The sequence below is a fragment of the Pelodiscus sinensis genome, chromosome 5 (assembly GCF_049634645.1).
Source record: "Pelodiscus sinensis isolate JC-2024 chromosome 5, ASM4963464v1, whole genome shotgun sequence".
Classification (NCBI taxonomy): Eukaryota; Metazoa; Chordata; order Testudines; family Trionychidae; genus Pelodiscus; species Pelodiscus sinensis.
The window spans coordinates 114487177-114511275 of NC_134715.1; the positions used below are offsets into that span (position 1 = coordinate 114487177).

Here is a 24099-nt window from a genome sequence, read left to right on the forward strand (position 1 = left end):
CTACTGTATAGTTAAAGTTACAGTAACATCTATACAAACACAAAGGCCATGTCTATACAGCAGCGTTACTTCAGAATAACTAACATTATTCTACACTACAAGCCTTTATTCCAAAATAGTGTCAAGCTGGAGGACTTCTCACTCCAACTCGTGGTAACCCTCATTTCACAATAAGTAAGGAGAGTTGAAGGAAGTGTTCTTCTGTCGACTTCCTGTTGTGTAGACAGCGCCAAAAGATGAATTAAGCTATTTTGACTTAAGCTATGCAATTGACGTAAATGAAGTTATGTAGCTTAATTTGACTTTAGTCCTGCTATGTAAATATAACAATTACAAGAGTCTCCACCTTCTGTGTGTGGACCTAAGGATAATAGAGCTTGAGTGGAACAGTGTATAAATCAGTGGTCACCAACTGGGATCTAACAGTAGATCTTAGAGCCTCTGACAGGTGATACTAACTGGTTTGGCTGGGAAGCTATCAAGCACTGGCACTTCAGTTGCCCCTCCACCAACTGTCATTCTGCTCCTGCCCTCTGCCTTGGAGCTGCCCCCCAGGAGCCTTCTGCTTGCTATACAGGATGTGGGAGGGAGAAGGGGCCAGGGCGCTGATGTCAGGGTGTCTTTCCTCCTGCCACTCTTGTACCCTACCTCCACACAGAGAGAAGGGGATGGAGGGAGCTTGGCAATGCAAATCTCTGTCATTCTCACAAACACACACTGTCCTTCACTCTCATCTCTCAACACGCAGGTGGTGGGTTATTGTTACTCCTTTTACTGCTTGCAAAGTGTGATATTTTTGGTTTTTGACTGGCCTGTGCGTTTCATACTTTTCATTTCTCTTATGCTTAAATTTAATTATTTGAGTAATGAGTTCTAAAATGCCTAACCTGTCATGGCTGGAGTAATTATCCCTGTGGTAACTGCTGTTCCTGGAAGTGGCTGGCATGTCCCCACAGCACTTGAGAGAGGCAGAGCAGGGGGGCTTCACAGGCTGCCCTTGCCTGCAGACACCACTCCTGCAACTCCTATTGATCAACAATGGGGAACCATGTCCAGTAGAAGATGTGAGCTCACAGTGTCTGTAGATGAGGGGCAGCACATGGTGCCAAGGAGCTATTGCTGTACATGCCAGCTGATTTCAGGAGTGGTATAGGGCCTGCTTTAACCTCACTGCTCCACCACCCAGAAGCTGTCTCAGTTAAATGCCCAGTCAGAGCCTGCTTCCTGAACCTCTTTCCCAGCCCTGAATCTCCTCCACATCCAACCTCCTGCAAGCAAACTCATTCCCAGAGCTTGCACCTGAACCCCTTCCTGGACCCTAATCCCTCACCCTAGGCTAAGACCAGAGCCCCTCCCACATGTGAAACCCTTTGGCCCAAGACCAGACTCTGCATCTCAACCTCCTACCCCAGCCTGGTGAAAGGAAGTGAGGGTGGGAGAGGAAGGGGGTTGAAGTGAGCAAGGTGAGGCCTCAGAGAAGGGGTGGAGAAGGGGCAGAAAGGAAATGGGGCAAGGGTATTTGGGTCTGAAGTAGATCTTACATTGTACTTACATTGAAAAAGTAATTTTGTGGTTGGAGACCACTGGTTTAAATTTTGTCTATGGGATAATGCCACATATTGGATATTCTTAACAAGGTGAAGCAATTCAAAGAAAATATATTCTGAGATGCACAAAGAGTTTTAGTAAATCTGACCAAACTTTCATCTATATTTTATAGTACAGATGGTAGACAAAATATTCTGTTGGGATATTCTGATTTTTGATGTATCGCTATAAAAATGACGACATTGCTAGAAAAAAGCAGTTGAGAAAAGAGAACTTGGATTCTCTGCTGTACAACTGGTAAGAGACAATGAAGAGCAGGAAAAAAAAGAGAAAATGAGAACTACAGGCAGGGTTTAAAATAAGATTTGTTCACTTTGAGGCACTTTAAACTAATCTTTAAAAGGTTTCTGCTTTGGAAAATGTACCTTGAGATACTCTGAGAGCATATTGTTAAAATGAAATGACATTTCAATGGTTTTTCCAGCAGTGAAATACCTCCTACGTTCTATCTGACTTTGGTGAAACAATAGAAGGAGCAATATAAGTACTCGATCATATGGCAAAAAGTGAAAATACCACTTTATTTTTTACTTTGGTTAATTGCATTCTAGCAATATTTGCACACAAAAAACAGCACAATAATAGTTATTTAATATTTGAGTCATAACACTATAAAGACTTACAAATGTTGAATTACTGATATAGAAACACTTCATCATAATCATAATGGGTAGGGCTGGAATGGAATGGTGACAATTTGAAAAAAATCCACTAAGAGCCAGAGGTTTGATCCTGCTCCTATTGAGAATCGATGGCATGGGCTCAAGCCCTGAATCCTAGGCACCTTCCTAATAAATAATCCCTCTATCTTGAACAGGACAGCTCACAGGAGTAAGGTGAGCAGGATTTGGTCCTAGGTCAGTTCAGATGAACAGGGAAATCACACAGTATAGAAAAGCAGGCAATGTCTTTGCAGATTTTATAAGTATAAAATATTCAGCACTTAAAAACTTACTAGTGCCTCTGCATTTGCAAAGTAAACTACTCATTACTTGGGGAATATTTATTAAACATACAAAAGCTCCCTCAGCTGCAGTCACTATCATTCTATTTTCTTGTCCCTGACCAATGTCTATAATATATTACATTTTGTATCTGGTAGCAGAAACACTTTTATTTTTAACAACCCACAGCCAGATTACTGAATTAAATCTAGACTTGAGGGAAGAAGGTGCAGCTCCAACATGGTTGACTTACATCAGCTGATCTGTTGAGTTTAAAAGCTAACAATTCTATTGGAAGGGGGGGAAAAAAACCATTCTTACTACTAGTGAAGTTCCACCATCTTTTCCCATTTGTATTACCATAAATTAACATAACAATGACAAGTGAATGAGAAACTTTGGATTTGTTATATCTACAGTGATGCAAAACTTGAGAGGATTAATCAAAACCTTGAAGTGAAAGTCAACTTATCACTTCTCCTGCTTTGAAAGAACAACCAACTATTTTAAATGTTGTAGAACAGATGGTATAAAGCAGAGAAGCTTTATGAACTTTGAAGAGACTCCTATCTGATTTCAATGATGCTATCCTAGGTTATCCCCTCTGAAAATTCTGCCATGTTCTAAGTTCCCAGTTATTTTGCTAATACTCTCCTAGAAACTTGAAAATGTAAAACTGGCCTGTCTGTTCATAGTTCCATAGTTTTGTTTTTTTGCCTGTTTAACTTCTGAAACATGCCTGCAATTGCAAGATTTTTAGACCCAACTTGCTGTCAGGCCACTGAAGGAAGTAATATATAGTTGTATACGTACTGAAGCTATGAGAAGTAATTAACTTTAATGAGACTTTTTTTTAATCTGAAATTGATTAACATTAACATGATTACCATGAACGACATGCAGATGTGGTGTTCTTGCCCCTATGTCAACAGTCCTTAAGTTGAGGTGATATCTGATTTCAAACTCATTCGATCTCCTGGCATCCTCTGTATAAAATCGCCTCCAATTGCAACATTTGAAACATGTGCTCCTTCCCTCTCACCGTCTGAAATATACTCGATCTTGGCCACTGTTACATGTTTGATTTACATCCTGGCTCTCAGCTTGCCGATAACAGGTTTATTAACACAAAATTCTGCCCACCATGATGGTCTCTCAAGCACCTTGCTGCCTTGAAGGACTATTGTCCACAGATTTTTATACAGCTGCAAAAGAAGAAAATTGTGGATTAACATATGGAGGAAATAATTTAAATTTCACAAAAATTTAAACAACTCAAATAAAACCAACTGAAATGGAATTGTAATTGCTAGGCATGCAGAATAAGCACAAAATAAAGTGCATAAATTTATGTGAAAGCAAAAATAAAACAATACGGGATCAGATCTTCAGCAGGGATAAACTGGACTAGCAGTGTTGATTTAATTGAGTGAGGCTGATTTGTGCTGCCAAAGGATCTGGTCTTTTAACTGCTTTAAAACAAACACAAAGCACAAGAAAAACAGTGAAAACTATAGGGTTCTTGCTTTCTATTTAATTTTCTTGTGATTTTTTTGATTGCATCTTTATTTCAGTTATGTCAACAAGCACAGCAGTTAACAGAGGAAAGATTAAATGAAGCTGTGTTTCATTCTTTCCATACCTCTGAAAGTTATAGCTGAAAATGCTGTTTTTTACTCTTCTTTCTATATGTTTTTGGCAAGTTACAGAAGTTCACATCTGGGAGAAAAAACTTCTGTTTGAGCACCAGACATTCCTCTCCCATCACCACATTGTTAATTCATCAGTATTTCCAAACTTGTTATTGTATACCGCCCAGTTCAAAGCAGTCAGTAAACTCTGCAAAAGGCCACTTTAACAGCATTGCTGTGTTGAGCTTCAGTCAGGTTACATCTTTTGCTATATGGAAATATCTGACAGCTTCACAATTAATATAAACTTTTTACTATCATTCAAGAAAAATGGGAGGTTGTGAGAGGGACCAGATCCTCACATGGTGTCAACCAGAAAAACTTCAATGGCAGAACACTGATTTGTACCAGTTTACGCTTTGGCTACATGTTTTCAATACAAATTGAAAAGAATCTGCAAAATAGTAAATACATTTGAACTTTCTCTGGACCATGATAACTGATAAACTTGGGATTATTAAAAAGTTGATTTGACCCCACCAGACAAAATGATTTATGTGGTACTAAAAAGCTAATAAAAACTTTAGACACTTAAAGCTGAGATTTTCAAAGCTGCCTTTGTAAACTGGGCATCCAAGTCTTCCAAGCAGCTTTGAATCATTCATGTCCTTAAAGCTGTACAGCTATGTTCTAAATCCTTTTTTTTCTGCTCAGTTTAAGAACTGCAGATTCCCAATCCTTCCAACCGTTTTTGTAATAGAACTTTGATTATCCAAATGAAACTCATTTTCCTATTACATTCAGGTGATCTGAGCTGTGTAGTACTGCAATTTGCATTGTATTTTTCCACTGCCTTTTCCTATTACATTCAGGTGATCTGAGCTGTGTAGTACTGCAATTTGCATTGTATTTTTCCACTGCCTTTTCCTGTTACATTCAGATAATCTGAGCTGTATAGTACTGCAATTTATATTGTATTTTTCCGTTGCCTTTTTACTCTTCATTTGCTTTCTTTTTATCTCTGGAATACAAGCTGTCTATCATTTATGAACCAATTCATTCCTCTATTTATTCAGAATACACATTTTTATTTTCATCAATTTCTTTTGCTTCTTATTAGTTATTTTAACATTCACATTTACAATCATTTGGATGTCCTTTCTAATTTTGTGCTTTCGGATTCTCTAACTCATAACTGTGGCCCTAATCTTATATGAAATATAGGTTGGACCTCTCTGGTCTGGCACCTTCAGGACCTGAGCGGTCCCAGACTAGGGAGTTTGCTAAACAGGGCAGGCCAAGGTTCCGTTCCTGGCTGTCCGCGCCGCTCCCAGGTGACATCTCTGGGCTCTGCTCCCCGCTGTCTGGCCTGGCCCGGCTGGGGCTAAACTCCTGATCCTGGGTGGCTGGGGCTCTCTGGTCTAGCAATATCCATGGTCCGGAGATACTAGAGAGTCCGGATTTCAGAAGTTCAATCTATACCGAAATTTCCCTTTTTACTCTGCAAAAGTGACAAGGAGTCCTGTAGCACCTTATAGACTAACAGTTGTATTGGATGCATCTGACAAAGTGGGTCTTTGTCCACAAAAGCTTATGCTCCAATACATCTGTTAGTCTATAAGGTGCCACAGGACTCCTTGTCGCTTTTGCAGATCCAGACTAACACGGCTACCCCTTTGATACCTTTTTACTCTTTTTAAGGGTATGTCTACACTACCACCCTAGTTCGAACTAGGGTGGTTAATGTAGACAAACGAAGTTGCAAATGAAGCCCGGGATTTAAATATCCCGGGCTTCATTTGCATCTTGTCGGGCGCCGCCATTTTTAAATACCCAGTAGTTCGGACTCCGTGCCCGTGGCTAAACGCGGCACAGAGTAGGTAGTTCAAATTAGAAAGCCTAATTCGGGCACGGAGTCCGAAGTACCGGAGATTTAAAAATGGCGTCGCCCGGCAAAATGCAAATGAAGCCCGGGATATTTAAATCCTGGGCTTCATTTGCAACTTCGAATTACTACATTAACCACCCTAGTTCGAACTCTAAGTGGTTCATGTTTTAGTCTTTTTTGATTATTCCCTCTAACTCACTGTTATTCCATTTAAGTTGATGTTCAACAATTAAGAAACTTAGCAGGCAATGGGGAGCCTAAACTCTTTGACAGTCCATGGGATTTAGGCTCATAACTGCCTAATGACTAGATTTTTAAAGGTATTTAGATACTATAGATCATATAAATCATAGAACCATAGAGCTGGAAGAGACCTCAGAAGGTCATCAAGTCTAGCCCCCTGCCCAAGGCAGGACCAATCCCAACTAAATCAATCCAGCCAGGGCTTTGTCAAGCCAAGACTTAAACACCTCTAGGGATGGAAAATCCACCTCCTCCCTAGGTAACCCATTCCAGCGTGTCACCACCCTCTTAGTGAAATAGTTTTTCCTAATATCCAACCTAGACCTCCCCTACAGTAACTTGAGACCATTGGACCTTGTTCTGCCATCTGTCACTACTGTGAACAGCCTTTCTCCATCCTCTTTGGAACCTCCCTTCAGGAAGTTGAAGGCTGCTATCTAATCCCCCCTCACTCTTCTCTTCTGCAGGTAGGTACTTAGTGGGATTTTCACAAAAGGATTTCATTCCTATGGGAGAGAGGCACCAAGGTGCTTTTGAAAATTCCATTTTGAATGTCTTAGGACCATAAGTCATGGAAACACTTGAAAATGTTAGCTGTAATAAACGCAAGCTTATTTATAAACGCTAAAATGCTATCAACTACCCTCACCATAGGAGTCACCCAAAGAAGTGGCTTCAGTTTAAGGGCCTATATGAAAATCAGACCACTGACTTTGGTGCTAAAACAGGAACTTATATATCTAAAAGCATGTATGTACCTTTGAAATGTTGACCACGCAATCACTGACACTTAGCCCACAGGTTGACTTCGACCTTTCCTTGCCCCTCCTCCAAGAATAGCCTCCCACTGATGAGAGCCCCTTCCTTCTGAGCCCATGCTCCAAAACTACCAGGTCTAGAAGAGTCTAACAAAGTCACAGTGGATTGTGTTCAGTGCCATGAATGTTATGTAAGCCATCATGTGCCAGCAGTGCCCCTTGCTATATACATTGGCCAAACTGGACAGTCCCTACGCAAAAGAATAAATGGACACAAATCAGATATTAGGAAAGGCAATATACAAAAACCTGTAGGGGAACACTTCAGTCTCCCTGGACACACAATAGCAGATTTAAAGGTAGCCATCCTGCAGCAAAAAAATTTCAGGACCAGACTTCAGAGAGAAACTGCCAAGCTGCAGTTCATCTGCAAATTTGATACCATCAGCTCAGAATTAAACAAAGACTGTGAATGGCTAGCCAATTACAAAAGCAGTTTCTCCTCTCTTGGTGTTCACACCTCCAGATCAGCTGCTAGAAGTGGGCCTCATCCTCCTTGATTGAATTTACCTTGTTATCTCTAGCCTGATACTTGCCTGCATATTTATACCTGCCTCTGGAAATTTCCACTACATGCATCTGACGAAGTGGGTCTTTGCCCACGAAAGCTTATGCTCCAATACATCTGTTAGTCTATAAGGTGCCACAGGACTCCTTGTTGCTTTTGCAGATCCAGACACACACGGCTACCCCTCTGATACTTGACACCTCTCCCTTGTTTCTCCTCGTTCTCATATGTCTGACCCATCTTGCTAATGACTCTCCTGAGATCCAGTAAGTGGATTAGAAGCTGCTGCTTTCATTTTGGGTAGCTGAAATCAGGCCTGGTCAAAGAGTTTGTGGGGTCCAAGGTGGCATGTTGTGGTTGGCTGCACCGTGTAGCCGGGCAGCTCTCAGCCAGGCCAGCGAGCGAGCAGCAGAGTGGGCGCCAAGCAGCACAGGGCTCAAGGCAACTGCCTTGCTCGCCTTGCCCTAAGGCTGGGCCTGGCTGCAATCCAGCTTGATTAGGAACAGGGTGGCGCTTTTATTTAGACTAGTTAATTTTTATATTGTTGATAGCTCAAGCAATAAACAGTAAGTGGAACAAAAACTGTTTTTAGCATTTTGAGGATGTATCTAAAACAACATTTTAATTGGAGCGTTCACAAGATAAAGCTGAAAATGCCACTTAGGGTTCCTGGAATGGAGATATCCATGGGAATAACAAGACAAATGAATTATCTTTAGTCTCTTGTAGAAGGAATGAAATACTTTGCTATTACATGTACAGAGCCAGATTTTGCCCAGCCCTTACCCAAGTACATAATATGAGGGTACGGCTAGGCTGCATGGTATCCTGAAAAAATTCCGCCGTATCCAGGGAAGACATCTGTCAGGGATGGTGTAGACGGAGCTTGGTCCTGCCTTGAGGGCGGGGGGCTGGACTCGACCTCTCGAGGTCCCTTCCAGTCCTATTATTCTATGATTCTATGATTTGCTCTTCTGCTTTTTTTTTGCAGAAGAGCAAACACGCTCTTTCGGAAGCCCCTGTAGTCCCTGTTCCACGAGAAAGAAGGGAGCTTTTGTAAGAGGGCTTTTTCCTGAAATGTGGCCCAGTCTAGACGGGTCAAATTTCAGAAAAGCCTTTTCTGACAAAAGTATCGGAAAAAGATACAGGCAGTCCCCGGGTTACGTACAAGATAGGGACTATAGGTTTGTTCTTAAGTTGAATGTGTATGTAAGTCGGAATTGGCGTCAGCCGTTGCTGAAACTGATCAGTTTCAACCGCGGCTGAATCTGGACGCCAGTTCTGACTTACATACAGATTCAACTTAAGAAACCCAGGCGTCCCCAAGTCAGCTGCTGCTGAAACTGATCAGCGGCTGATTCCAGGAAGCCTGGGGCAGAGCAACTCTGCCTCGGGCTTCCTGTAGTCAGCCGCTGGTCAGTTTCAGCAGTGGCTGACTTGGGGACGCCTGGGGCAGAGCAGCTGGGGTGCTGCTGGGTTGCTCCAGTAGCGCGGCTCCTCGGCGCTACTGGACCAACCCAGCAGCACCCCAGCTGCTCTGCCCCAGGCGTCCTGATTCAGCCGCTGCTGAAACTGACCAGCAGCGGCTGAATCAGGACGCCTGGGGCAGAGCAGCTGGGGTGCTGCCGGGTTGGTCGGATCCGCGTAACTCGGGGACTGCCTGTATATGCATTTTGCGTATCTTTTTCTGATAGATACTCATAGTCTAGCCGTGCCCTGAGTGACAAGGGGAATGATATCAATACTGTACAGCATGTCTTGGATCAGACAATATTCAAAGAACATTTCTATATCCTAGCAAGGCTGCATTCAGCCCAGGCAGAATTGCTATGTGTCTGCTCCTAGGAAGGGGAGTAATAGTGCACTGGGGAAAGCAGCATGTCGTGAAGAGGTGAGTATTGCAGTAGGTGCGCTCGCATGCATACTAGAAAACTAAAGGAGCATTCTGAATACTATTCCCTGCTCCCTGAGGGAAAGTGCAGCACTACACCACCCTGTTCTGTGAGCCGTGGCTATTCAGTGTATTCACAGGAGCCCTCAGAGCATAGTGTTCTTTTTAGCCTCTGATGTAAGAAGCTAGAAAGATTAACTCAGAGAAATTTTTAGAACAGAAACCTGAGAATCATCCAGCTGTACAGAGAGACACTTTCCAAAGCCCTTCGCTCCTAATTGGAGTGAAGAAGAGACTGACATGCAGATCTGCAAATCAGCAGCACTTCCAGGACCCATGGCAGAAATGTGCTGCTAGAACTGAATGATGCCACTACGAAGACAGACATTGAAACACTCTGGCCAAGATTTTCAAAAGCGATTTTGGGAGCCCAACCTGACATACCTTGAAGGGGCCTGATTTTTACAATGTGCTGAGAATCTATCCCTCACTAAACCATGGCCTCTGAAAGGTGTCCCAAATTGGCACCCCAAACCATCAGTCACTTTTGAAAATCTTGGCCAGAGTGTTTCAATGTCTGTCTTCAGGGGGTTTCAGTGTTGTTTTATGCCAGATTGGTTTGAGGCTCAGTTACTTGTTTGTAAAATACTTTGAGATGCTGCCAATTATGGTGTCAAGCACAGTGGCTATTATTTCTGGTCTGTAAGGGTACGTGTTATTGTGAAAGCGAAGTACTCTCTCAATCCATCACCAGAAACTTACTGATATCATGTTTTATACTCTCATTGAATAAATGTGATTCTCTCATGACAGTTCCTGTTAAAATCATTCTTGCAGTGTATTGAAAACCATGGCCTTTACAAGCTGTCGCTTTTAAATCCTAAGCAGTTACTTGGTCCTGTTTGAAGACTAGGGAGCATTGAGGGGTGCATGGTATCTGGATCTTCTTCTGTAAGTCTAAGACCCAGCCTAGAGAAAGGTGGGATGAATTGTGTTTCTCTGCCATCTACATGGCACACACATTTTGGTGGTACAGGTGGGACCTCCCTGATCTGGCACCAGTCCTGAACCACAGAATTTGCCAGACCAGGGGAGGTCAAGGCTCTCCTCTTGGCTGTCGGCCCTACTCCTGGGTGCAAGCCCTGGCCACTGTGCTCTGCTCTCAGCCCCAGCTGAGGCTGTGATCCTTGCTACCAGCCCTACTGCCTCCAGCCCTGCCAGGGTTGTGCTCCCCAGCACGCTGGCCCCAACTAGAACTGTGCTCCCCACCATGTCAACCCCGATACTGCTGGCCCGGCTGGGGCTGTGCTTACCACTGCCAGCTCGGCCTGAACCTGGCCATCCAAGGCTTTCTGGTCCAGCAATATCTGTGGACCACAGATGTTGCTGGACCAGAGAGTCCTGGATTTTAGAGGTTCAACCTGTATATAGTGTCTGTGTAAGTACACGTTGCAGTTTATAACAGACTGCATCCACACTGTGATTGTAAAGCTACGTGTGTCAATGAAAGATGCTGGCAGGGAGGAGGCAGCAGGGAAAAGAGGAGTGTTTTCCTTTTTCATTGACAGAGCTTCTCCCTGATAGTCTTTCCCTGTGTCAGGGGGTTTCAGTGTCAAGAAGATGCCACAATCTCTTCCTGCTGTAGGTGTCTTTACCTACAAAGGAAAAGGCTCTGGCAGTGGGTTGCAGCAAAACATCACACTGACAGAGGTTGCCTTTACTTGCTTACTCCATGTTTCGGGTCTACTCTGCTATTTATGTCTCTGCTAGGAGGGCTACGCATGTGCATACACTACACACCACTGAACAAATCCTGCAGTGCAAATGCACCTTAGAGAGCAGTCTGCATTGCGTCTCTGGTTTTGGTTCTTATTTATTCAGGTTCTGGATTTTAAGAAACAAAGTCGTGTTAGATCTTTTTGGAAGGCTGTGGTATAATTTCTCTGTCTGTTGGGCATGATCATAATTCTTATTTGCAACAAGTTTTAATTCCACTCTTCTCTCATTAGACATTTTCATTAAAGATCTGGAAAAGAGGGTAAATTCATTTGCAAATGACACTAAAAGGAGGGAGTTGTGTGCACGAGTGAGGTCAGAGGAATCATTCTTAGGAAGGTTACGAAACCACAAGATTCAAACTGCTAAAATGAAAGCTATTCCAACTGGTGAGATAATAATTTAAAATAGCAACAGAACTAAATAAATAGCAACCTAGGATGAAAATCTAGCCCCATTACAATCACTGGCAGTTTTGCTATTGACTTCAATGGGGCTAGCATATCCCTTCTTAGACTACGTCTAAACTACTCCGTCGACGGAGCCATGTAGATTTGTTTTTTTGGCAAAGGCAAATGAAGCCGCGATTTAAATGATCGCGGCTTCATTTAAATTTACATGGCTGCCGTGTTGAGCCGCCAAACAGCTGATCAGCTGTTTGGCGGCTCAGCGCGCTAGTCTGGACGCTCCCCTGCCGACATCAAAGCCCTTTGTCGGCAGCCCCGGTAAACCTCATCCCACGAGGAATAACGGGGCTGCCGACAAAGGGCTTTGATGTCGGCAGGGGAGCGTCCAGACTAGCGAGCTGAGCTGACAAACAGCTGATCAGCTGTTTGTTGGCTCAGCGCGGCAGCCATGTAAATTTAAATGAAGCCGCGATCATTTAAATCGCGGCTTCATTTGCCTTTGCCTATCTGTCTAATCTACATGGCTCCATTGATGGAGCCATGTAGTCTAGACACAGCCTTAGAGTGATAATGGATGGCAAAATAGACAATGCTGGGCAAAATTATACAGAAGACAGGCCCATATTTGGGATCATCAATTCAATGCATCATAGAATAGGAAGATAGTATCAGAGAACCTGATCCAATGAGTTTGGGAATCCAAAAGGTTGGGAAAGTTAAAAGGATGTTGGAGTCTCTCCAAATATTAAAATATCTAGAAAAGAGATTTTTCTCTGTGGAACGATGGGACATGCACAGATTTCCACCAAAGCAGTACATTCTGAACAGTAGCATGTGGCTTCCCCTCATGATGGAGCATAGCCTCGGCTAATGAAAACTGTCATAGCTCCACTGAAGTAAAAAAAGGTAACATTTACACCAGCTGTAGGGTCTGCTCTTTCTTTCTAGCTGTACAGCTTCTTTAGTATAAAATATTGGTCCAGTTACAATCATTAAATGTCTCTTTAATGATTAACTTTGCAAACACAGGAAGGTTTTTCTTTACCTCTCCATCAGATCTGCCAATGGGTGAGTTCAGAATGAAGTCAGGAGGTGCAATGACATCCACCAAGGCAACTGCATCATCTTTCAACTGTTTAAAAACAAAGAGCATAAATTTGGCAGCTCTTCTAGATTTCTATGGTTACCTATGAACAACAAAGCAGCAGTAGAATTGTTTCTGCAAACCACCAGCTAATGGTAACTTAAGACGTTGCACTTTGAAAGATCCACTATCAACACACAGTCTATTCACACAGTCTACTTTTGCCTCTCTTTCACAGCAATTAAAAAAAAAGAAATCAACTCTGTATTTCAGTTTTCCATAATTTACTTAAACACTGTAAGGGTTTGTTTTATTGTAGGCAGTATTGTGCATATCTATACAAACTGATGAACACACAACTCATTCATTTGCATACAGTTTCCAGTTCTTCCTTACAATTCATATCTTGCCCTGTCAAAATGCATGCTAGCTTAAAAAGCTATATGCCAAGAAAAAACCCAGATATTGATGAACTGAGGTGATAGAAAAATAAATACAATTGTACTGCAACTCTCAGGTGTTTTATTGGTAAATGACAAGTGAAATCCAGAGCATGATCTTCCAAGAACTTTTCCTGAAAATAAAATATTAATTTCTCTGAGTGCTTGTAGAATACTCAGGATTTGACCCAATGCTACTAACTTTCTCCCCTTTTATTTTGGGAAGGGCTATTCAATTGCAAATAAGATCTACTGGTAACTGATCTACTGAAGTGCAGAGTAATTTGTATGTCTTTCTTCTGTTACTGGCATGTTCTGTTGCTGTCCATCACACCAGAATGATATTGGAGTCTTACCTTGGAACAAAGCTCCAGAATAGCATTCTCTACGAATCTACCAGGCTGTTCACCTGAAACATATCCACCTGCAAACACATTGACAATGAAATTAAACGGTGAAGCTAGGATTCTATTGATATACTCCTTTTACCAATGGCATGGATTTACACATTTGATCAGTATTTATGAAGATGAAGTACAGCCTCATGTCAGAGTTGTGATGACTTACTCACGAGACAGACTTTAAAAACTCACTGCCTTAGGCACCTGGAACTTTTTATCTGTGTAAGTCAAACAGCTTGTCTGCAGCCACAGGGGATGTGACTAGGAAAACACACTGCTGTGCTGTGCTGTAACTGCCCAGTTGGGATGCTGAGAGCCCTAACTGGAAGGAATCTAGTTCAAATCACCCTGTCTGGAAGAGAACTATGTTAAGGTAAATTAAGTATCTTGAGTAGTCCTGTGGCACCTTAGTGACTATCAAAAATATATACAGAATCATGAGCTTTTGTGGGTAAAATGCACTTCCTTTCCAGCTCCTCTGAAGAAGTAGTTTTTCACCACAAAAGTGCGTTTTGCTCATGACACTAAATATATTTTTTAGTCTCTAAGGTGCCACAGAACTACTTGTTTTTCAAGTTACAGCCTAGCATGGCTACCCCTCTCAGACTAAATATCTTTTAGTTTGCACCAGCAGTGTAAACATGGAACAGCTACAGTACAGCGTGTCAGTGTGCACTGCAGTTCTCTTCCCTGGAGTCTGAACAGCAGAGCCAGTTAGACAGAGTCACACTTATGGTGTGGCTATCTATTATCCCTCCCCCAAGAGCTGGATCTCACAGCCCTTGTGCTATCAGAGCTTAAGCTCTTAGGTTATCTGGAGAGGCTGAGTCTTTTAGAGCCAGAGTTCAATCCCTGCTTCCAACAGCCTACCCAGTAACACTGCATTACACAGGCAATAACTAAATGTTGTAGCCAGGGGGACCAACAGACTTGCTGGGCCACTGGACAAGGTGGGAAGCAGTCCTGGTTCCACGTTCCCAGAAGGGGTGGGACGTTGGGCAAAAGGAGTGGGGTAGGCAGCCCTTAGTGCTGCCTGGACCATGCAGAGCCATGCTCCTCCCTCCCACCAGCCCTCAGAGCTGCCCAGAACACAGGGCCTGGGTATTCCAGCCACTGCTTCTGCAACTGAAAACACTGGGCCCCAGGGCAATTGCCCACCCCTCATTGGTGGGCCTGGTTCTAGCATATATTCCAGTCAAGAGTCTCTCTCTCCGTGCCAAAGTGCAATAGACTGTATAGAAAAAACAAAGGTTACAACTGAGGCTTTTTAACAAGTGATTCACAATGAATATAGATTTGATCTCACCTTGGTAGAGCACGGCCATATGTTTACTTAAAGACCATAGTCCATACAGAGCACTAAGATGCTTTAGCACAGGCTGGAGCGTAGATGGTGTGTCTGGATCATGAGTGTGTTCATGATACCTTTGTAAGACTGTCTGCTCAATAAAAGCGATGGCTAATGAACGACAATAGTATACCTTAAGAAACAGAAAAGGAGTAAATAATATGTTGACAAACAAAATACCAAAAGGCTAGCTCCTCAGGGGCTATAAAATGGCATAGCAACGTTGAAGTTAATGGATTATGCCGATTTACACCAGTAGACTATCTGGCTCAAACTTTTAATGAATAAACAAAAGTCTCTCTGGGAAGTGCGCACCTAGGGAAGTGTTTTCAAAGTGTGCCTTTCACGTGTCTGATTGGCTAGGGACAATTAGGTTTTTCAGATAAACAAAGGACATATCTATTGGAAATAAGGTCCCTAATTCTCCACCATCTCCCAACTTGTACAGTCTGTCTAGCCGTGCAGAGGCAGGGCGAAACTGATGCATAACATGCTTCCATTCAGATCTGGCAGTATGTCACAACTATTTTGCACAGGCATAAATGACTACAGAACACGGAAGACAGTGAAAAATCAGGCCCAAGGTCCTGTGAATGCTCACTAAGCCCTAACAGAAAATGCAACATAAATTAATATGAATGATACCAGTAGGATTCTATAGAACATATTCTAAAATTTACACTACTGAACAGACAGCTCTCCTTTTACAGATTGTTTTAAACCATCTTATGGAATTTATAGCAGGGATATAATTTAATCTCTCTTTCTACATATACATTTAGATTAGAGCATTTGTTTGTCTGTCTGTTCATGAGGCCATCTGTCCATGAATCCATTTGTTCAAAAACTCCTCCTAAACAGTAAGGTGACCATATTTGGTATGTTGCGTCCTCTTACCCTAAGTTATCCTAACTTAAAGCAAGATCAGGGTCGTTGTGCTAGGAAAATGGGATGTGCCCGGAATCCAATAGCTAACTCTGAATTTAGATCTGAATGTGATGATCAGAACAGATTTCTTGTCACAATCAATGGTCTCCAATAGCTCTGCTGGAGCCATGAGAATGAATTCCTTTCTTCCTTCCCCACTTCTTTCTACAATACATCCAATCTTGTAGTCCTGCATTGGCCCCTTTAACCTTCTGGCTGGGAATAAATGGACAGGACTCCTTTCTGAGCCTATTAACCCTGCTCAGCCAGCATGAGACATCACAGATGAGTGATACAAAACACACTCTCCCTGCTACCCTGGCTGTCTTCAGTGAACTTTCAGCTTATAACAGGTCAGGAATCTATGCCAAATCTCCCACAGTATGACTGAGCACTAGATCATTTCTCTGCCAAGGGGCTGACAGAAAGTGCTTCTTCACACCCTGCAAAGCTCTCCAAAGCTCCAGTATGCTAATCATTTTCAGATGGATTTAATGCACATTATTTATAAGAAAAACTCTCCCCTGTGCTGCACAAGCATTGTAGGAAGGGAAGGGGCCTAATGAATAAAAGGATGAAGCAGGGCAGGGTGCCTCTATATTGTTCCACAAAGAATGGCTCTTAACACACTTGGCCATGCACCACAGTTCCAAAGGGGAAGTCACAGGGTAATAGACTGTACCAGATGCAATCCTAGTTGTATTTACACAGTTGTCAGCAGTAAGTGCCAGCCAGGGAACATGTTGTTCACAATCTGAAACAGACCCTGCAAAGTATACATCTTCTTTGAAGATGTTGCTCTGATGAAGGCTCTGATGGTGGTTACATCCACATACCAGCATGAAGACAGGTTGTCTCTATTGGGACACAGAGTTGAGTGTTTCTTGTGAGTTTTCAATGTACTTTTCAGCAAGGTGAGTAAGATCTCCAGGGAAGCTGAACCCCCTCAGGAGTGACAAATGCCAAATATTCTCAGCTCCGGGTTCCAGCCAGTTTTGCCCAGAGGACAGAGATGCATGGTGAGGTGCTGCATCCTTCAATTTAGAACCATGCCCTCCTTGGCTGTTAGAATCTTGTTGGGGGACAGTGGATCCACTAGTAGTAGACTGTCAATGTTTCCTTTTCAGTTTCCAGTACTGTCAGTCTGGTATCTTTCATGAGTGCTATGCATTTAAATTATAGACATTAGAGATGGAAAAGACCTATTAGATCATCTAGTCAATCTACCTGCCAGAGCAGGATTCTTTCCTACAGTATGTAATTGGCCACAAGAGCAGCATAATAAGCAGATGTAGACGTACTAATCAGGAGCTACAGAAGATTCAATAGTAGTAGTTGTAATATACAGAAGGGGAGTTTAAAATTAAAGATTAATTTAAATATATTACACAACTATGACTGCACTGTTCTGAGGGAAACTTTTCTGAAAGATTTAGGAGTGACAGAAGGATAAAAGAAACAAGATGTGGCAAACTTACATAAAAATATATGGTAAAAAAAGGTAAATTGAATATATCGTTACCTGACTGTTGTTTCTTGCTTCAAAATCACTACTCCCAGACTCTTTCTCATGGCTCAACTTCCGGACACTTTCTCGGAGCAGGTAACAAACCAGCCATTTATAGGCAGCTAGTGGAACTGTAAGACAGAAGACAATTTACAGGTGTTAAAGAGAGAAAAAGTGAAATGCTGCTAGGAATCACAATCAGAATATGCTTTTATGCTAAACTTATGTTATTTGGGATGGACACTGGATTCCTGTTTGAGGCTTATGCAAATCAAAAAAACTCTCTGGCAGCCATTGCATGACAAACATTCAAACAGCGTTGGGCAGTGTTACCTTTTGGACAAGAACCTTTCAGGGTCACCTAGGCACCTCAGGAAATGGTTCTCTTCTCTCTGAGCTGACACTTAACCAAGGCTTCCGCATAGTCTGATGGGACAGTGTTGCTGAAGGTGTTGGGGTTGATTCTCCCTTGTGGCAGAGTTCTGCTAATTGCAGGACAGAGAAAAGGCTGTGAGGGAGCCAGTTGTGACCCCCTGCTCCTCTGCAACCTGATCCTAGCACAAAGAGCGGCTCTAATGTACCTCACTGATATAAGGTCCCTCAATGATTTATGCCCCTGGAGAGCAGGCATAGCAAAGCTCCACTCTGCCATGACCCTTCCCTGCTTCCTGCCTCTGCCCTCCTTCCTATGACACTTTGGAGGTGGGTGTGGGCAGCTTTCACGGGAGGAGGCTATGCTATTTCCACCCACTTGAGGCCACTTGAGATTTTTTCTTTGCTAGAGGAATGCTCTGTTGGCAACCCACTGCTACAAAACTACAACTGTACTGCCTGACTGTGGGGCAAAGTGGCTGCAGCGTACTGGAGAATCCTGACCACTGTCTGAAATAAGAAAAAACAAGGTCTTGGCCACATTTATTCATTAAATGTCTCATGACACTTTTTACAAGAAGGGGTTGTTTCCTGTAACAGATTCAAGTTTTCTATTCGTTATTTATATTTTGCCTCCTTATAGGTTCAGAGATGTAAGGTATGTTCTCTTCCCATTTTAAGGCTCAATCCCGCAAGGTATTAAGTATCTCCTGACAGTACAATGGACACTGAAGAAAGCCAACACTTTCTGGGTTGAGCTCCTTAACAATTGTGGTGTGATGGTGCATGGCACTAAACTGTTGCTATGTTCCACACACCTATGGCTGTCTTTCAGTGGCAAATGAAGTAACCACTTTGTATATGAGCATGTTACATATTTAAAGCCCTCTGAGTTTACTAAGGAAGCAGGTACCATGGTACATCTGGATGTGTTTAATGTTGATAAAAAAAGAAGACTGAGGGGATATCTGATAACTGTCTTCAAATATGTTAAGGGCTTGATGATCAATCGTTCTCCATTTCCACTGAAGGTAGGACAAGTAGTAATAAGCTTAATCTGCAGTGAAGGATATTTAGATTAGATATTAGGGAAAAAAAACCTAACTGTAAGTATGGTTAAGTACTGAAATAAAAGCTTGCAAGGGAAAGTTGTGGAATCCCAGTCATTGGAGGCTTTTAAGAACAGGTTAGAAATATACCTGTCAGGAATGGTGTAGGTACACTGCCCTTACTTCATCTTGGGAAAATGGCCTAGGTAAACTCTCAAGGTCCTTTCTAGCTCTATATTTCTATAATTTTGTTTGTGATCCTTGGCTAAATCCTGGTGCTGTCAATGTTAGGCATTGACTTAGTCCAGTACTATTAAATGACTTATAATAGAAAATTAATACACACGAACTGATACAGGGTTTTTTCAACTCTGATTTGGCTGCTTTGGTAGGTAGTAAAGAGACAAAAATGTGCTTAGTTGTTGTTAGTTTGTGCTGTCCAGCATTTCACAAGTTTGAGATTTACCACAAAGCAAAGCAAATAATTATTTCAGCACATTTTGAAGTTTTTGTCATAACTACTGAGGCATTATCTCAGTTGGCACTCGCATCATTACCAAGACTGCAGTAATCACAGCATTTCTCCATTCAATTAGCTGAGCACTGAAGCAGTTATTTGGATTCCAGGAAACAAGCAGATTGCATCTTAATAACATCTATAAATTAAGGTTAAATTTCTACCCACAAGTAGTTCTCAGTTTCATAGACTCACTTTTGTCTTAAATCTCCATATAGATCTAATTACCTCTAATTTCCCCCTGGTGGCAAATTTGAGTAAATAGCAGCAATAAGATCGTGGGAATGGCATGTAATGTCTCTCTCAATTTGATTATAGCAGAGAAAACCAAGACAATTGCTGAGGTTTTTTTCTCACTGTTTCTCCATTTTTTTCACCCAAACCAAAGACAATTACTATACAGTGACATACTTCAAAACTGGACAATTTTGTCTGTACATATTTTATTATTCAAAATGTTGCCTTACTCAACACTGTTCTAACAAACATGCACTCTCCTTATAAAGTTACTTCAACACCCCAAGCTAATAACATCAAACAGAGATCTGTCCCATGTAAGAGTGTCTGGCCTTGTGTAGACTTCACAGTTCTATTAAAAAGCCCTCAGGTTTCATAGATAAAAGAGGCTTGTACACACATCAATGATCCTCCTACGGATTTAACACCCCAGCTACACCAACACAATGAAATCACCTTGACTAGTGGTACAGAGCTTCTTATGACAAAGTGAGAGCAACACAGTGTCAGTGTGAACCAGTGGTTGGCAACCTGTGGCCCTTAGGGGTTCTATGAGTGGCCCTAGGACTGTTTTTTACTGTTGCCCTGGCACAGGGTGGCCAGATTCTGCTGGTTTGTGGACATGTAGTTTTTTTCCTGCTGGTGTCACAAAAGTGGCACACGCTTAAAGGGCATGTGCAATAAGGTGCATGCTGATTGATCCACAAATTGTAGGTATGCAAGTAGAGTTAGCAAAACTACCCTATTCTGAGAGACGATCTTGGTTATGACAATGCTGCAGCCCACTGAGATGAGAGAGGGCCACTTATGTATTTTATTTGATATCAGGAAGGGGGGTTAGGGAGGGGTAAGCAGAAGGACATGAGGGAGGAATGAGGCACAAGCCCCCCAGTTGGCAGCTATCCTCCAGACCAGGGGTCTCCAAACTTTTCAGCCCGAGGGCCGCATTAACTATCAAACAGCAGTTCGGGGGCCGACTACACACTTGAGGTCCAAATAAAAAACAATCAAAACATGGATGTTGTTTTTAATTATTTATTTAATATTATTTTATTCAGTTATTATTTAATAACACATTCATACACTACACATGAACACCTGTATTAGTGTGAATGGTGAAATTGTTTCCTGGATGCCAAAATAGCAGACATTTCTGGCTTTAGATTTGTTGTCCCTAACATCAACAGTGACCTGAGATTATCATCGGACAAGTTTGTTCTCAAATTGTTCTTCACGTATTTCATTCTTGAAAATGTTTGTTCACACAGGTATGTTGTTCCAAAGATTGAAAGGTACCTTGATGCAAAAGTTTTGACATTAGGAAAGTCTTCCTTGGGCAAAAACTGGTAAAAACCCACCAGTCCTATTTTGAACTTGTCCCTAAGGAGGTCATTTGCTTGCAACTCAATGACTTCCAGCTGCAGTTCATCTGGGCAACTGGCCACATCTGCTTCAAATGGGTTTTGAAACAATCTCACTTCTTCTGCCTTTGAATCCAAAAAGGTCTCCACGGGCCGGATGAGAGGGCCTCGCGGGCCGCATCCGGCCCCCGGGCCGTAGTTTGGAGACCCCTGCTCCAGACCATGGAGGCTCTTAGTGCTCCTCAGGGTGGAAGCTCTCCCGCAGGGCCTCCTGGATACTGATAGCCCCCCGATGGACCTCCCGGATGGCAGCCTGCAGAAAGTGCAGCCAGGCTCGCAGCAACGCATCCAAGAGAATCCCCAGAGTGCCCAAGGGCAGCTCTGGCTCCATGTTGCAGAGTGCTGTGGTGTCCCGAGTGAGGGCAACCAGAGCATACAGAGACAAAATGCTTTGCTGTCCCTCGAGGTAGACAAGCAAGCAGGGAAACCTGAGAATTGGCTGTCGGGGGGGGGGGGGGGGGGAGGCAATTCAGAGTCCACTCAGTGTGGATGCGCTATTTTGAAATAGCAAAATGCTATTTCGAAATGCATTTTGTGTGTAGGTGCGTGTAAATGTGCACAAATGTGTACCCCCCCGGTCGTCCTTCCCGGAGCACATCCCCGTGTTCCCACCACCACACCCAGCGTCCTCTCGCATCCAAGTTTGATCTAGTCTTTGGCCTTTGGGTACCTGCTTCGCAACAGCATTGTCTGCTCCGCCTACCATTCGCCCCAGCTGCACCGCGGAGAGAGGGCAGTCCAGGCCCGCCCCCTCTCACGGACCCCAGCCCAGGGCCCTAAGAACATGGACTCTGCTGCAGTCTGGTCCGGCTGGTGGGGCGTCCTGCCATAACGCACCAGGCCACGTGCTCTCTTTGCCCACCCTGGGCGACTTCCTCTCTCTGAGGCTGGCGTCACCACCAGCACCCTCTCCCTCAAGGAGTGACTCCTCTCTGCTCACCTCCTTGCTTTGGGTCCCATCCACCATGGGTCCCGCTCGAGAAGTCTCTCACCTCCTTTCCCCCCCTTCTTCCCGCCTCCCTTCCAGGTTGACGGTGTATGTTGCAACCCGACATCGCCCCGCCCCCGCGACGCTCCATAGGGGTAGGGTCCAGGGTGTGCACAGGGGTGTGCCGGTGCGGCGGCAAGCGAGCAGCTGCCGCACTGCCGGTATTCCGCCCCCCAGCGCCACCAAACAGGTGGCGATCGGCGGGGTCAGAGTGCGGGGCGTTTCTGACCCGTCACAGCGCATTATTTCGAAATAAGCTATTTCGAAATAACACTGTAGTTAGACATACCCTTAGGAAGGTGTTTCACAATTACAGCTGGACTCACACAGCGTGAGAGCGTCACTTCAGAGAATGTTGCTTGGTACCATGTACCGTGTAAGAAATGGGAATCTGTATATAGCGGTTTAATTAAAAAAAGTCTTAGAAATACAATTCTTTATTTGTTTATTACACACAGTGGTTACAAAAAATATATACACAGTGAGCACTGGCACAGCTGCACACTACAATTAATGCTCAGCCAGGAATCATCAGAAGGGCAGTCGGTACCAAGCAATGCCTGCCTGACACTAAAGTGGGTGTAGATGTAGATAGGCTGGAGGGTAGGGGTAGGGACCAGAGTGACCTAGACAAATTGGAGAACTGGGACAAAAGAAATCTAATGAGGTTCAACAAAGAGAAGTACTCAGTCCTGCCCTTAGAATGGAAGAATCCCATGCACTGCTGTAGGCTGGGGACCGACTGGTTAATTAGCAGTTCTGCAGAAAAAGACCAGAGGATTACAGTAGACAGAATCTTGATATGAGTCAACAGTGTGCCCTTGTTGCTATGAAAGCTAACTGCATATTCAGCTGCATATGGAGACGAATAGGAGCCAGCAGATTGAGGGATGTGATTATTCTCCTCTACTTGGCACTGGTGAGGCCACATCTGGAGTACTGCATCCAGTTTCAGGTCCCCGATGACAGAAAGATGTGAACAAATTGGAGAATCCAGGGGAGGGCAACAAAAACGACTGGGAGCTGGGACACATGACCTATGAGCAGAGATTGAGGGAACTGGGCTTATTTAGTTTTCCGGAGAGAAGAGTGAGGGGGGATTTGATAGCAGCTTTCAACTACCTGAAGGGAGTTTCCAATGAGAATGGAGAGAGGCTGTTCTCAGTGGTGACAGATGACAGAACAAGGAGCCATGGTCTGAAGTTGCAGTGTGGGAGATCTAGAGTGGATATTAGGAAAAACTATTTCATTAGGAGGGTGGAGCAGATGACATCCTGAGGTCTATTCCAATCCTAATCTTCCATGATTCTATGACTACTGAAAGACAGAGCGGCTCATTATCAAAATGTTGTTTCAAAGCCTCCCTGATTCAAATAAGCTCCTCTAGAGTTCCTCTAATAGCCCAGATGTCTGATTGCTCAAAATCAGCTGCAAGGTGATCCACCTCAATGCTCCACTCCTGAGGAAACTTTCACAGAGGCTGCTATGACCATGGGAATAGTTTCCAACCTGATTCTAATTTGCCAAAAAGCCAGCACCAGCGACCCTTTATTCTGCCAAGTGAACAGTCATTTTGCAACTAGTCAGTTTATAGTTGAAGTGCTCCTTCATGCTGTCAAGGTTTCCGATGTAAGGCTTTAAGAGCCATGGGACTAAGGGTTAGAATGGAACTCCCAGGGTCACTATCAGCATTTCCACATTTGTCTGGAAAAGAAAGTCCCTGCATGCAGCTTTCATGCTGCACAGGCCAGCGCTCCTGGAGAAGCATGTATCGTGCACCTTCCACGACCTTATTAATGTTAGTGAAATGATCCCAGTGATCCTCTAGCACCTGCTCCAATCCAAGATGGCCTGCGGCCTAAATTGAGATATGCATGCCATCTATCACCTCACCTCAGTTAGAGAATCCCATTGTCACAAAGTCATCCACTGTGTCCTGCACTCTGTCCAGATTCACAGTCCATCATAGAAGGAGACGATCAATGGCCCTGCACACCTGTATCACTACAGTCCCCATGATGGACTTCCCAATTCCAAAATGATTTGCGACTGATGAAAGCAGTTTGGAGTTGCCATCTTCCGTATAGCAACCGC

The 24099-nt window shown here is 43.4% G+C and overlaps 1 protein-coding gene across 5 annotated transcripts in view; it reads right to left on the reverse strand.

Annotated features, from left to right (window-relative positions):
* Nucleotides 1-2110: 2110 nt before the first annotated feature.
* The window catches only part of ACOX3 (acyl-CoA oxidase 3, pristanoyl), a 64275-nt gene continuing 42286 nt past the window's right edge, over nucleotides 2111-24099 (reverse strand). For 4 of the 5 annotated variants that reach the window (XM_075930812.1, XM_075930813.1, XM_006128241.4 and 1 more), the window contains 5 exons: nucleotides 17437-17552; nucleotides 14946-15120; nucleotides 13595-13662; nucleotides 12760-12846; nucleotides 2111-3757 (listed from right to left, as the gene is read on the reverse strand). In XM_075930812.1, the coding sequence (XP_075786927.1) occupies nucleotides 3638-3757; nucleotides 12760-12846; nucleotides 13595-13662; nucleotides 14946-15120; nucleotides 17437-17552 (566 nt within the window). In that variant the 3' untranslated portion in view covers nucleotides 2111-3637. Of the gene's footprint in view, nucleotides 3758-12759; nucleotides 12847-13594; nucleotides 13663-14945; nucleotides 15121-17436; nucleotides 17553-17754; nucleotides 17904-24099 lie in introns of those variants that run through there. The other variant, XM_075930816.1, reaches the window with a different exon arrangement.